The sequence below is a fragment of the Cygnus atratus genome, unplaced genomic scaffold (assembly GCF_013377495.2).
Source record: "Cygnus atratus isolate AKBS03 ecotype Queensland, Australia unplaced genomic scaffold, CAtr_DNAZoo_HiC_assembly HiC_scaffold_137, whole genome shotgun sequence".
Classification (NCBI taxonomy): Eukaryota; Metazoa; Chordata; class Aves; order Anseriformes; family Anatidae; genus Cygnus; species Cygnus atratus.
This window is the reverse complement of record NW_026109730.1, coordinates 23,618-38,168: the sequence shown is the minus strand read 5'-3', so window position 1 is coordinate 38,168 and position 14,551 is coordinate 23,618. Positions and strand designations below refer to the sequence as shown.

Below are 14,551 nucleotides of genomic sequence, written 5' to 3'. Positions count from 1 at the left end.
TCCTGGGTTTTGGGGGCACATCCTGGAGTTTTGGGGGGGAATCTTGCGATTTGGGGAGGGGAATCCTGGGTTTTGGGGGCACATCCTGGAGTTTTGGGGGGGAATCTTGGGATTTGGGGAGGGGAATCCTGGGTTTTGGGGGCACATCCTGGAGTTTTGGGGGGGAATCTTGGGATTTGGGGAGGCGAATCCTGGAACTGGGAGGGGAATCCTGGATTTTGGAGGTGATCTCTTGGAATTTTGGGGGCAAATTCTGGAGTTTTGGGGGTGATATCCTGGGATTTGGGGGGCAAAATCTTGGAATTTGGGGGTGATACAGGGGAATTTGGGGGGGAATCTTGGGATTTGGGGAGGCAAATCCTGGAACTGGGAGGGGAATCCCAGGTTTGGGGGGTGATCTCTTGGAATTTTGGGGGTAAATTCCGGAGTTTTGGGGGGTGAAATCTTGGAATTTGGGGGCAAATCCTGGAGGTTTGGGGGGGGGAAATCTTGGGATTTTTGAGGGGGATCCTGGGAATTTGGGGGTGATATTTTGGAATTTTGGGGGCAAACCCTGGAGTTCTGGGGGTCATATCCTGGGATTTTAAGGGCAAATCCTGGAGTTTTGGGGGGGTAAATCCTGCAATTTTAGGGGCAATCCTGGAGTTTGGGGGGGGAAGCCTGACATTTTGGGGGTGAAATCCTGGGGTTTTGAGGGCAAAATCCTGGCATTTGGGGGGAAATGCTGGATTTTGGGGTCATATCGTGGAATGTTAGGGGCAAATCCTGGAGTTTGGGGGGGGAAAGCCTGAAATTTTGGGGGCAATCCTGGGATTTTTAGGGGTGAAATCCTGGAATTTTGGGTGGGGAGATCCTGGGATTTTGGGGCTGATATCTTGGAATTTTGGGGGGCAGATCCTGGGATTTTGGGGGGCAAATCCTGGAATCTGGGGGGGGAGTCCCGGGATTTGGGGACTCCATGGGGCTGAGCCATTGCCTGGGCTCCATCTCCTCTTCGTCCCCAAACCTGTCCCCAGCAAAGGGAGGCAGCGGGGGCGTTCTGGCTCCCCCCGTGACCCCAGCGCCGTTTTCTGGCAGAACAACCCCAAAATCAAGGACATCCTGGGCAAGTCGAAGGGGCAGCCCAAGAAGCGGCTGACGCACGTCTACGACCTGTGCAAGGGGAAGAACATCTGCGAGGGCGGCGAGGAGATGGACCACAAGTTCGGGGTCGAGCAGCCCGAGGGCGACGAGGACCTGACCAAGGAGAAGGTGCGGACCCCCCCCCCCCTTTTATCCCCCACTAACCCACCTGTACCCCCTTCATCCCCCCATTAGCCTCCTTGTATCCCCCGCATCCCCCCTGTGCCCCCTTTATCCCCCGTTACCCCACCCAATTTCCCCCATTAACCCCCTTATCCCCCCATTAAGCCCTGTGCCCGCTTTATGCCCTCCGTGTGCCCCTTTATCGCTCCCATTTCCCCCCCGCTTCCTCTGTTAACCCCCACGTGCCCCCATTCTCTCCACTGACCCCTCTGTACCCCCTTTATCCCCCCATTAACCCCCTTAATGCTCCCATTGACCCCCCTGTACTCCCTTCATCCCCCATTAATCCCGCGCACCCCCAGTTTCCCTCCATTAACCTCTCTGCTCCCCCCATGTGCCCCCATTCCCCCCCACTTCCCCCTGTACCTCCTTTAACCCCCTTTTGCCCCCCATTTTCCCCCTTTTGCCCCCCATTCCCACTCATTAGCTCCTTTGTGCCCCTTTTATCCCCCCATTTCGCACATTAACGCCCCTGTACCCTCTTTACCTCCCCATAACCCCCGTACCCCGTTATCCCCCATCCCCCCCTGTACCCCATTCCCCCCCCGTTTCCCTCCGTACCCCATTATCCCCCCATTCCCCTCTGTACTCCGTTCCCCCCCCATACCCCATTATCCCCCCATTCTCCCCCGTACCCCATTTCCCCCTTGTACCCCCTTCCCCTCCCCGTATCCCATTATCCCCCTTTCCCCCCCCACCCCATTCCCCTTGTATGCCATTATCCCCCCTTCCCCCCGTACCCCAATATCCCCCCATTTCCCCCCCCGTACCCCATTTCCCCCCTGTACCCCCTTCCCATCCCATACCTCATTCCCCCCCCTGTACCCCATTAACTCCCCCTTCCCCCCCGTATCCCATTGTCCCCGCCTTCCCTCCCGTCCCCCATTATCCCCCCCGTACCCCATTAACTCCCCCATTATCCCCCCCATCCCCCATTAACTCCCCATTAACTCCCCCTTCCCCCCCCCGTACCCCATTAACTCCCCTTTCCCCCCTGTACCCCATTATCCCCCATTAACTCCCCCATTATCCCCCCCCCCCGTCCCCCATTAACTCCCCCATTATCCCCCATTAACTCCCCCATTATCCCCCCCCCCCGTCCCCCATTAACTCCCTCATTATCCCCCCCCGGCCCCCATTATCCCCCCCGTCCCCCATTAACTCCCCCATTATCCCCCCCATTATCCCCCCCCGGCCCCCATTAACTCCCCCATTATCCCCCCCATTATCCCCCCCCGGCCCCCATTAACTCCCCCTTCCCCTCCTGTCCCCCCGTTATCCCCCCGTTATCCCCCCGTTATCCCCCCGTTGTCCCCCCGTTATGCCCCCGTAACCCCCCCCTGCCCCCCCCCTCCCGCCAGGGCCACGGGGGCTGCGGGCGGTACCAGCCGCGCATCCGGCGCTCGGGGCTGGAGCTGTACGCCGAGTGGAAGCACGTCAACGAGGACTCGCAGGAGAAGAAGATCCTGCTGAGCCCCGAGCGCGTGCACGAGGTGCTGAAGCGCGTCTCGGACGAGGAGTGCTTCGTGCTGGGCATGGACCCCAAGTTCGCGCGCCCCGAGTGGATGGTGTGCACCGTGCTGCCCGTGCCGCCCCTCGCCGTGCGCCCCGCCGTCGTCATGCAGGGCTCGGCCCGCAACCAGGTGGGGCCCGGGGGGGGGCCGGGGGCTGGGGGGGGGGGGCCCTGGCGGGGGGGGGGGGGGGGACACCCTGGGGGTGTGGGGTGGCCCTGGGGGTGGGGGTGGCCTGGGGGTGGGGGGGGCCCCAGGGGTGTGGGGGGCCCCGGGGGTGTGGGGGGCCCTGGGGGCTGTGGGACCCTGGGGGTGAGTGGTGGGGGGGAACCCAGGGGTGTGGGGGGGCCCGGGGGTGTGGGGGGCCCCGGGGGTGTGGGGACCACGGGGGTGGGGGGGTGCGGGGGGGGGGGGCCCTGGGGGTGTGGGGGGCCCTGGGGGTGGGGGTGGCCTGGGGGTGGGGGGTCCCGGGGGTGTGGGGGGCCCTGGGGGTGGGGGGGGCCCGGGGGCGGGGGGGGGGGGCCCTGGGGGTGTGGGGGGGCCCTGGGGGTGTGGGGCCCCGGGGGCGGGGGGGGGGTTTGGGGTGGGGGGGCTCTGGGGTGTGGGGTTAGAGGGTGTGGGGGTTTCGGGTTTTGGAGGTTTTGGGGTCAGGGGCTTTGGGGTGGGGGTTTGGGGGTCAGGGGGTTTGGGGTTAGAGGGTTTGGGGGTCAGGGGTTTTGGGGTATGGGGGTTTTGGGGTTAGAGGGTTTGGGGGTTTTGGGGTGGGGGGTTTGCGGTTAGAGGGTTTGGGGTCAGGGGCTTCGGGGTCGGAATTTTGGGGTTAGAGGGTTTGGGGGTTTTAGGGTTAGAGGGTGTGGGGTGGGGGTTTTGGGGTCAGGGGGTTTGGGGGTTTTGGGGTCAGGGGGTTTGGGGTTAGAGGGTTTGGGGGCTTTGGGGTCAGGGGCTTTCGGTTAGAGGGTTAGGGGGTTTTGGGGTTAGGGGGTTTTGGGGTGGGGGGGTTGGGGGTTTTGGGGTTAGAGGGTTTGGGGGCTTTGGGGTCAGGGGCTTTCGGTTAGAGGGTTAGGGGGTTTTGGGGGTTTGGGGTCAGGGGCTGTGGGGTGGAGGGCTTGGTTTTGGGGGCACTTTGGGGTTGGGGGATGCCAGCGTTTGGGTTTGGGTTAGGGCGCCCTTCGTTTGGGGCTTTCTGGGGTTGGGGTGGCATTTGGGCTGGGGGGGGGGGGGGCATTGGGTCTGAGGTTTGGTTGGGGGGATGCCAGCGTTTGGGGGTTGTTTTGGGGGAGGCCCTTGGCTTGGGGGTAATGTTTGGGGTTCGGTTGGGGGGGGCGCTCGGTTTGGGGTTCGGTTGGGGGGGGCGCTTGGTTTGGGGTTTGGTTTGGGGGGGCCGCCAGGCTTGGGGCTCGGCTGGAGGAACGCCGGCGTTTGGGGTTTGGGGGCCCCCTCGGTTTTGGGGCTGGGGGAGCACCCCGGTTTCGGGGCACCCCGGGGGAGCACCCCGCGCCCTTTTGGGGTCCCTTTTGGGGCGCTGACCCCCCCCCGGCCCCCCCCCCCCCCCCCCCCCCAGGACGACCTGACGCACAAGCTGGCCGACATCGTGAAGATCAACAACCAGCTGCGGCGCAACGAGCAGAACGGGGCGGCCGCGCACGTCATCGCCGAGGACGTCAAGCTGCTGCAGTTCCACGTCGCCACCATGGTGGACAACGAGCTGCCCGGGCTGCCCCGCGTGAGCACGGGGGGGTCCTGGGGGGGGGGGGGCACGGGGTGTGGGGCAGCTCCCTGAGCCCCCCGTGTGGCCGCCGACCCCCCGACGTGGCCACCGTGGTGGACAAGGAGCTGCTGAGGGGGTCCTGGGGGTTTGGGGTAGGTCCCTGACCCCCCCCCCTACATGGCCACCAACCCCCCCCCCCCATAAGGCCAGCATGGTGGACGAGGAGCCACTGGGGGGGGGTCCTGGGGGGTCCCGGGGTGTGGGGCAGCTCCCTGACCCCCCCGTGTGGCCGCCGACCCCCCGACGTGGCCACCATGGTGGACGAGGAGCTGACGGGGGTGGTCCCAGGGGTGTGGGGTAGGTCCCTGACCCCCCCCTCCCCCCCACGTGGCCACCAACCCCCCCCCATATGGCCACCGTGGTGGACAAGGAGCCACTGGGGGGGTCCTGGGCGGGCACGGGGTGTGGGGCAGCTCCCTGAGCCCCCCACGTGGCCACCAACCCCCCCATGTGGCCACCGTGTTGGATAAGGAGCTGATGTCCTGGGGGTTTGAGGCAGGTCCTTGACCTGCCCCCCCCCCCCCCCAAGTGGCTACCAACCCCCCCCCCCATGTGGCCACCACGGACAAGGAGCCACCAGGGCTTCCCTGCATGACCACTTGTTGGGTCCCCGGGGGTGTCCAGGACCCCAGTCAGGCCCATGAGCCCCCCCATGGGGCCACCATGGTGGACAAAGAGCTGCCGGGGGGGGGTCCCGGGGGTTTGTGGCAGCTCCCTGACCCCCCCACCTGGCCACCGACCCACCCCACATGGCCACCATCCCCCTGATGTGGCCACCGTGGCGGACACGGAGCCACCGGGGCTGCCCCGTGTGACCACTGGGGGCGCCTGAGGGTGTCCAGGACCCCCCCCCCCCCAAGGTGGCCACTGACCCGCTCATATGGCCACCAACCCCCCCGCGTGGCCACCGTGGCAGACAAGGAGCCACTGGGGCTGCCGTGCGTGGCCACCGTGAGGTCCCTGGGGGGTGCCCAGGACCCCCAATCAGCCCTGTGACCCCCCCCCCCCCCCCCATGGGGCCACCATGGTGGACAAAGAGCTGCCGGGGGGGTGTCCCGGGGGTTTGTGGCAGCTCCCTGACCCCCCCACCTGGCCACCGACCCGCCCCACATGGCCACCATCCCCCTGATGTGGCCACCGTGGCGGACAAGGAGCCACCGGGGCTGCCCTGCATGACTGTGGGGTCCCTGGGGGGTGTCCAGGACCCCCAGTCAGCCCCGTGACCCCCCCCCCCCCCCATGGGGCCATGATGGTGGACAAAGAGCTGCGGGGGGGGGGGGGTCCCGGGGGTTTGTGGCGGCCACCGACCCACCCCACATGGCCACCAACCCCCTGATGTGGCCACCGTGGCGGACAAGGAGCCACCGGGGCTGCCCCGCGCGACTGCGGGGTCCTTGGGGGGGGGGGGGGGGGGGGCGGGGGTTGTTCCGGGACCCCCATCAGGCCCCTGACCCCCACCCGGTGCCCCCCCCCAGGCGATGCAGAAGTCGGGGCGCCCGCTGAAGTCGCTGAAGCAGCGGCTGAAGGGCAAGGAGGGCCGCGTGCGGGGCAACCTGATGGGCAAGCGCGTGGACTTCTCGGCGCGCACCGTCATCACGCCCGACCCCAACCTGGCCATCGACCAGGTGGGCGTCCCCCGCTCCATCGCCGCCAACATGACCTTCGCCGAGATCGTCACCCCCTTCAACATCGACCGGTGCGCGGGGGGGCGGGGGGGGCGGGAATGCTTGGGGGGGGGGATGGGGACGTGGGGGGGACGGGGGGGATGCGTATGGGGGAGGTCTGTGGGGCAGGAATGTTTATGGGGGACATGGGGGGGGACGTGGGGGACATGGGACGTGGGGGACATGGGACATGGGGGACATATGGGGGGACATATGGGGGGGGCATATGGGGCGGGGGGGACATGGGGGGATGCGTATGGGGGAGGTCTGTGGGGCAGCAATGTTTATGGGGGATGGGGTGGGATGGGGGGACATGGGGGGGACGTGGGGGACGTATGGGGGACATGGGACATGGGGGGGACATGGGGGACATATGGGGGGGGCGTATGGGGCGTGGGGGACATGGGGGGATGTGTATGGGGGAGGTCTGTGGGGCAGGAATGTTTATGGGGGACATGGGGTGGGATGGGGGGGACGTGGGGGACGTATGGGGGACATGGGACATGGGGGGGACGTGGGGGACATACGGGGGGGACATATGGGGCGTGGGGGACATGGGAGATGTGTATGGGGGAGGTCTGTGGGGCAGGAATGTTTATGGGGGATGGGGTGGGATGGGGGGACATGGGGGGGACGTGGGGGACGTATGGGGGACATGGGACATGGGGGGGACATGGGGGACATATGGGGGGGGCATATGGGGTGTAGGGGACATGGGGGGATGTGTATGGGGGAGGTCTGTGGGGCAGGAATGTTTATGGGGGATAGGGGTGGGATGGGGGGACATGGGGGGGACGTGGGGGACGTATGGGGGACATGGGACATGGGGGACATGGGGGGGGCATATGGGGTGTGGGGGACATGGGGGATGTGTATGGGGAAGGTCTGTGGGACAGGAATGTTTATGGGGGACATGGGGGGGACGTGGGGGACATGGGGGGGCATATGGGGTGTAGGGGACATGGGGGGATGCGTATGGGGGAGGTCTGTGGGGCAGGAATGTTTATGGGGGATGGGGTGGGATGGGGGGACATGGGGGGGACGTGGGGGACGTATGGGGGACATGGGACATGGGGGGGACATGGGGGACATATGGGGGGGGCATATGGGGTGTAGGGGACATGGGGGGATGTGTATGGGGGAGGTCTGTGGGGCAGGAATGTTTATGGGGGATGGGGTGGGATGGGGGGACATGGGGGGGACGTGGGGGGGACATGGGGGACATATGGGGGGGGCATATGGGGTGTGGGGGACATGGGGGGACGTGTATGGGGGAGGTCTGTGGGGCAGGAATGTTTATGGGGGATGGGGTGGGATGGGGGGACATGGGGGGGACGTGGGGGACGTATGGGGGACATGGGACATGGGGGGGACATATGGGGCGGGGGGGACATGGGGGATGTGTATGGGGGAGGTCTGTGGGGCAGGAACGTTTATGGGGGATGGGGTGGGATGGGGACACCGGGGGGGACGTGGGGGACGTATGGGGGGTGGGGGGACTTATGGGGGAGGCGTTTGGGACAGGAATGCTCATGGGGACGGGGACGAGGGAGGGATAGGGATGGGACGGGGACATGGGGGGGCGGGACAAGGGAGGGGTGGGGGATGTATGGGGCACGGGGGGGACATATGGGGGATAGGGGACATGGGGTGGATGTGTATGGGGGAGGCCTATGGGGGACGGGGCGCATATGGGGGGATGTGTATGGGGACAGGGGGGTGCTTATGGGGGACGGGGACATGGAGGACGCGTCGGGGAGGCAGGGGGACATGGGGAGACGTGTGTAGGGGACGGGGACGTGGGTCGAGGGGGGACATGTATGGGGTCGGGACCGTGGGGAGATGTATGGGGGACAGGGGAGAAGGGGGGATGGGGATGGGGTTGTGTATTGGGGACGGGGGGGGCACGTATGGGGCCGGGGACGGGACACTGGGGGACGTGTGGGGGACGTGGGGAAGATGGGGTTGGGGGGCACGTAAGGGGGATGGGGGCGTGGGGTGACACATACGGGACGTGTATGGGACACGGGGACGCTGTGTGGGGCACATGGGGGGGGGACGCGGGGACGTCTGGGGGGTGTGCGGGGACAGGGATGGAGCGGGGGGGACGTGGGGGGCGTTTATGGGACGTGGGGGGGACGTGGGACGTGTAGGAACCCCACGGGGACGTGGGGGGACGCGCGGGGACGTGGGACGCGTCGTGACAAGGGGAGACGGGGACGAGGAAGGGCCTTGGGGACATTTGGGGACCCCCCCGTGCCCCCCCCCCAGGCTGCAGGAGCTGGTGCGCCGGGGGAACAGCCAGTACCCGGGGGCCAAGTACATCATCAGGGACAACGGGGACCGCATCGACCTGCGCTTCCACCCCAAGCCCAGCGACCTGCACCTGCAGACCGGCTACAAGGTGCCGCGGCCCTAAATCCCGCTGTGGGGTCGCCTGTGGGCTTTGGGGGGAGCCCCGGGGGCTTTTGGGGTCCGGGAGCCGGTTTTGGGGGTTTTAAAGGTGGCGGGGTTTGGAGGGGAGCGTTGGGTTTGGGGCGTGGGGAGAGCTTCGTGCGGTTGGGGCCGGTCCCTTCGCTTTGGGGTTTTTAAAGGGTTGTGGGGATTTGGGGAGTAAGGTGGGGTTTTAGGGTCCCCAAAGGGCTTTGGGTTTTAGGGCTCGATCCTTGGGGTTGAGCTTTGGGTTTGGGGAGTCCCTGGTTTGGGGTTTCCTGAGGAGCGGTGAGCATTTGGGGTGTTATGGGGTTTGGGGTGTTGAAAGGCAGCGGTTTTTAGGGGGGAGCTCCCTGGTTTGGGGCCCCCTTTGGGGTTTGTAGAGAGCCCCGGGGGCTTTTGGGGTCCAGGAGCCAGTTTTGGGGGTTTTAAAGGTGGCGGGGTTTGGAGGGGAGCGTTGGGTTTGGGGTGTGGGGAGAGCTTCGTGTGGTTGCGGCCGGTCCTTCCCTTTGGGGTTTTTAAAGGATTGCAGGTTTTTGGGGAGTAAGATTGGGTTTTAGGGTCCCCAAAGAGCTCTGGGTTTTAGGGCTTGATCCTTGGGTTTGGGGGGGGGAGCTTTGGGTTTGGGGCGTCCCTGGTTTGGGGCTCCTCGAGGAGTATTTGGGGTGTAGTGACGGGGTTTGGGGTGTCGAAAAGCAGTGGTTTTAGGGGGGAGCCCCCGGTTTTTAGGGTGGACCCGCCCCGGTTTGGGGTTTTTGGGGTGACGCGGGCTGTGTCCCCAGGTGGAGCGGCACATGTGTGACGGGGACATCGTCATCTTCAACCGGCAGCCCACGCTGCACAAGATGTCCATGATGGGGCACCGCGTGCGCATCCTGCCCTGGTCCACCTTCCGCCTCAACCTCAGGTACCAGCGCCACCCCAAAACGGCCCCAAAACGGCCCCCGCGACCCCAAAACGCCCTCAAACCCCCCAAAACGGTCTCCAAACCCTCCAAAATATCCCCGTGACCCCAAAAACGGCCCCACAGCCCCTCTAAAACAGCCCCGTAACCCCAGAACGGCCCCGCAGCCCCAAAACAGCCCCACTGTGGTGCTCCGGGACCCCAAACCTGCCCCCCGTGTCCCCAAACCTGCTGCACGATGGGTATGCGGTGTCCCTAAATTGTCACCGTGTCCCCAAACCTGCCCCGTGACGGGTTCCTGGTGTCCCCAAACCTGTCCTAGTGTTCCCAAATCTGCCCTGTGACAGGTTCCCAGCGTCCCAAACCTGTCCCGGTGTCCCCAAACCTGCTATATGGCCGGTGTCCTATCCCTGTCCCCAAACCTGTTCCTAGACAGGTTGTAACTGTCCCTAAACCCTTTCCAGTGTCCCCAGAGCTGTCCCCGTGTCCCCAAACCCGCCCCCTGACGGGTACCATGCATACTGAAGCTGTCACAGCGTCCCCAAACCTGCCTCGGTGTCCCCAAACTGGCCCCGCAACAGGTTCCCAGTGTCCCCAAACTGGTTTCAGCATCCCCAAACCTGCTCCAGTGTCCCCATTCCTGCCCTGTGACAGGTCTCCGGTGTCCCCAAACTTGGCTCAGTGTCCCCAAACTCACCCTGTGACAGGTCCCCAGTGTCCCCAAAGCTCCCGCAATGTCCCCGAACCCACCCTGTGACACGTCCCCAGTGTCCCTAAAACTGCTCCAATGTCCCCAAACTTGTCCCTGTGCCCCCAAACCCACCCCGTGACAGGTCCCCAGTGTCCCCAAAGCTGCCCCAATGTTCCCAAACTTGTCCCTGTGCCCCAAACCCACCCCGTGTCAGGTCCCCAGTGTCCCCAAAGCTGTTGCACTGTCCCCAAACCCACCCCGTGACAGGTCCCCAGTGTCCCTAAAACTGCTCCAACGTCCCCAGACTTGTCCCTGTGCCCCAACCCCACCTTGTGACAGGTCCCCACTGTCCCCGAAGCTGCCCCCGCACCCCCAAATTTGTCTTTGTGCCCCCAAACCCGCCCCGTGACAGGTCCCCAGTGTCCCTAAAACTACCCCAACGCCCCCCAACTCGTCCCCTTCCCCCCCCCCCCCCCCCCCGCAGCGTCACCACCCCGTACAACGCGGACTTTGACGGGGACGAGATGAACCTGCACCTGCCGCAGTCGCTGGAGACGCGGGCGGAGATCCAGGAGCTGGCCATGGTGCCGCGCATGATCGTCACCCCGCAGTCCAACCGCCCCGTCATGGGCATCGTGCAGGACACGCTCACCGCCGTCCGCAAGTTCACCAAGCGCGACGTCTTCCTCGAGCGCGTGAGCACCCCCGGGGGCTTTGGGGTGGCCCTCGGGGCCTTTTGGGGTGGACTCTGAGGTTTCGGGGTGCCCCCTGAGACTATAGAGTAGCCCTCAGGGGTTTTAGGGCGGCCCCTGAGACTTAGAGGGTGGCCCTCGGGGCCTTTGGGGTGGACTCTGAGGCTTTGGGGTGCCCCCTGAGACTATAGAATAGCTCTCAGGGGGTTTTAGGGTGGCCCTCGGGGCCTTTGGGGGTGGACTCTGAGGTTTCGGGGTGCCCCCCGAGACTATAGAGTAGCCCTCAGGGGTTTTAGGGCGGCCCCTGAGACTTAGAGGGTGGCCCTCGGGGCCTTTGGGGTGGACTCTGAGGCTTTGGGGTGCCCCCGAGACTATAGAGTAGCCCTCAGGGGTTTTAGGGTGGCCCCTGAGACTTAGAGGGTGGCCCTCAGGGCCTTTGGGGTGGACTCTGAGGTTTTGGGGTGCCCCCTGAAACTATAGAGTGGCCCTTTGGGGGTTTTGGGGTGGTTCTCAGAGGGTTTGGGGTGGTCCTCGAGGCTATAGGGCAGCCCCCAGGGGCTTTTTGGTGGCCCTCAGAGGGTTTTGGGGTGGCCCTCGGGGCCTTTGGGGGTGGACTCTGAGGTTTTGGGGTGCCCCCTGAAACTATAGAGTGGCCCTTGGGGGTTTTGGGGTGGTTCTCAGAGGGTTTGGGGTGGTCCTCGAGGCTATAGGGCAGCCCCCAGGGGCTTTTTGGTGGCCCTCAGGGGTTTTAGGGTGGCCTCGGAGGCTATAGGGTGGCCCCTGAGGCTTTAGGGTGGCCACAGGGGGGCTTTGGGGTAACCCTTGAGGCTAAACTGTGGCCCCTGAGGCTATAGGGTGGTCCTCAGAGGGTTTAGGGTGGCCCTTGGAGGCTATAGGGCAGCCCCCAGGGGCTTTGGGGCGGCTCCTGAGGCTATAGGGTGGCCCTCAGGGTTTTTGGGATGGCTGCTGGGGGATTCGGGGTTGCCGGTGAGGCTTTGGGGTGGCCCCTGGGGGCTTCAGGGAGCATCTTCGGGGTGTGGCAGGTAGGATTTGGGGTTGTTGGGGGGCATCCCTGACCAGTAGGGTGAATTTAGGGCATTTTGGGACCCCGTCTGGCTCTGGCAGGTAAGATTTGGAGTGCTTTTGGGGTATCCCTGACCTATAGGATATATTTAGGGCATTTTGGGAGCACCTTTGGGTTGTGGCAGGTAGGATTTGGGGTGGTTTGGGGGCATCCCTGACCTACAGGATTAATTTTGGACATTTTGGGAGCATCCTTGATTTATAGGATGTATTTAGGGTATTTGGGGAACGTGGTTGTGTTGTGGCAGAAAGGATTTGGGGTTGTTGGGGAGCATCCCTGACCTATAGGCTGAATTTAGGGCATTTTGGGAGCACATTTGGTTATGGCAGGTAGGATTTGGGGTGCTTTTGGGGCATCCCGGACCTATAGGATGTATTTAGGGCATTTTGGGAGCATCTCTGTGTTGTGGCAGGTAGGATTTGGGGTTGTTGGGGAGCATCCGTGATCTGTAGGATGTATTTAGGGCATTTTGGGACTACGTTTGGCTATGGCAGAAAGGATTTGGGGTGCTTCTGGGGACATCCCTGACCTTGAGGATGTATTTAGGGCATTCGAGGAGCACCTTTGTGTTGTGACAGGTAGGATTTGGGGTTGCTGGGGGACATCCCTGACCTCTAGGATGTATTTAGGGCACTTGGGGATCACACTTGGTTATGGCAGGTAGGATTTGGGGTGCTTTTGGGGCATCCCTGCCCCGTAAGAACGCTTCAGGACATCACGGGCCCACCTTGGAGCTGCGGGGTGACCCCGTTAGGACCCTGGTGGGGCGTCGCCGCCCCTCGGAGGTTTTGGGGTGCCTTTTGGGGCCGCTGAGGGTGCCGTCCCCGCAGGGCGAGGTGATGAACCTGCTGATGTTCCTGTCGACGTGGGACGGGAAGGTGCCGCAGCCCGCCATCCTCAAGCCCCGGCCGCTGTGGACGGGGAAACAAATCTTCTCCCTCATCATCCCCGGGCACATCAACTGCATCCGCACCCACAGCACCCACCCCGACGACGAGGACAGCGGGCCCTACAAGCACATCTCCCCCGGGGACACCAAGGTGGGGGCTTGGGGGCACCCTTGGGTGCTCTGGGGGGGGTTGAGGGGGAGTTGCGGGGGGTTGGAGAGGCCCCGGGGGGTGTTTTGGGGTGGGTGACAGGAACCAGGCGGTTTTGGGGTGGTTTTGGGGTGGGTGGAAGGAGCAGGGGGCTCTGGAGACACCAAGGTGGGGGCTTGGGGGCACCATTGGGTGCTCTGGGGGTGGGGTGAGGGGGGGCTGCGGGGGTGGGAGAGCTCCTGGGGGGGTATTGGGGGTTTCTGGGGGCGGTTCTGGGGTGGGTGAAAGGAGCAGGGGGTTTTGGGGTGGGTGAAAGGAGCAGGGAGCTTCTGGGGACACCAGGGTTGGGGCTTGGGGGCACCCTTGGGTGCTCTGGGGGTGGTTTGAGAGGAGCTGCAGGGGTTTGGAGAGCCCCTGGGGAGGTTTGGGGGCGGTTTTGGGGTGGGTGAAAGGAGCAGGGCGCTTCTGTGGGGTTGTGGGTACGAGACTTGGGTGGGCGATGGGTGCCGTAGGGGGGCTGGGTGGGAGGTGGGGACGGTCTGGGGGGCTTTGGGGTGGTTGGGGGGATGTTCTGGGGGGACGTGGGGGTGGTCTGGGGGGGTTGGGGGGATGTGGGGATGGTCTGGGGGGCTTTGGGGTGGCTTTGGGGTGGTTGGGGGGCATAGGAATGGTCTGGGGGGCTTTTGGGGCGGCTTTAGGGTGGCTGTGGGGACAGTCTGGGGGCTTTGGGGAGGCTGTGGGGTTGTTGCGGGGACGTGGGGATGGTCTTGGGGGGCTTTGGGGTGGCTCTGGGGTGCTTTAGGGTGGTTCTGGGGGCGGTTGTGGGGACGTGGGGACAGTATAGGGGGTTTGGGGTGGTTGGGGGGATGTGGGGAAGGTCTGGGGGGCTTTTGGGGTGGCTCTGGGGGGAGGTTGTGGGGATTTGGGGCGGCTCTGGGGGGCTCCAGGCTTTCAACAGGGAAGCGCTGGCCGGGTGAAGGGAATCCAGAGGGGTTTGGGGGAAACGCAGGAGCACCTTTGGGTGGGTGCTGGGGGGGGGGGGGGGGGGTCGTGTGCCCCCCCCCGAAGCCCCCCGCCCTATTTGCAGGTGATCGTGGAGAACGGGGAGCTGATCATGGGCATCCTGTGCAAGAAGTCGCTGGGCACGTCGGCGGGCTCGCTGGTGCACATCTCCTACCTGGAGATGGGCCACGACACCACGCGCCTCTTCTACAGCAACATCCAGACCGTCATCAACAACTGGCTGCTCATCGAGGGTGCGCGGGGGGGGGTGCGGGGGGGGGGTCACGTCCCCATTTTGGGGCAGAACGGGGTCCTGGGGGCGGGGGGACCTCGTGGGAGCCGCGTTTCGTGGTGAAACTGGGGAGCTGGGGGGGGCTTCGGGGGCTGCTGGACACGTTTCTGGGCGTTGGGATCCTTGGTTTTGCACCCGTATGGGGTCAGGAGTTTGGGGGGGGGGGGG

General features: G+C 64.8%; 1 protein-coding gene across 1 annotated transcript in view; it reads left to right on the top strand.

Annotated features, from left to right (window-relative positions):
* Positions 1-1,077: 1,077 nt before the first annotated feature.
* Positions 1,078-14,551, top strand: part of LOC118261607 (DNA-directed RNA polymerase II subunit RPB1-like) — a gene marked incomplete at its 5' end in the record, with an annotated part of 36,400 nt that continues 22,926 nt past the window's right edge. The window contains 9 exon segments of the mRNA XM_035572508.1: positions 1,078-1,251; positions 2,667-2,948; positions 4,378-4,539; positions 6,060-6,280; positions 8,520-8,652; positions 9,464-9,588; positions 10,761-10,971; positions 12,883-13,092; positions 14,177-14,345. Of these exon segments, the coding sequence (XP_035428401.1) occupies positions 1,078-1,251; positions 2,667-2,948; positions 4,378-4,539; positions 6,060-6,280; positions 8,520-8,652; positions 9,464-9,588; positions 10,761-10,971; positions 12,883-13,092; positions 14,177-14,345 (1,687 nt within the window).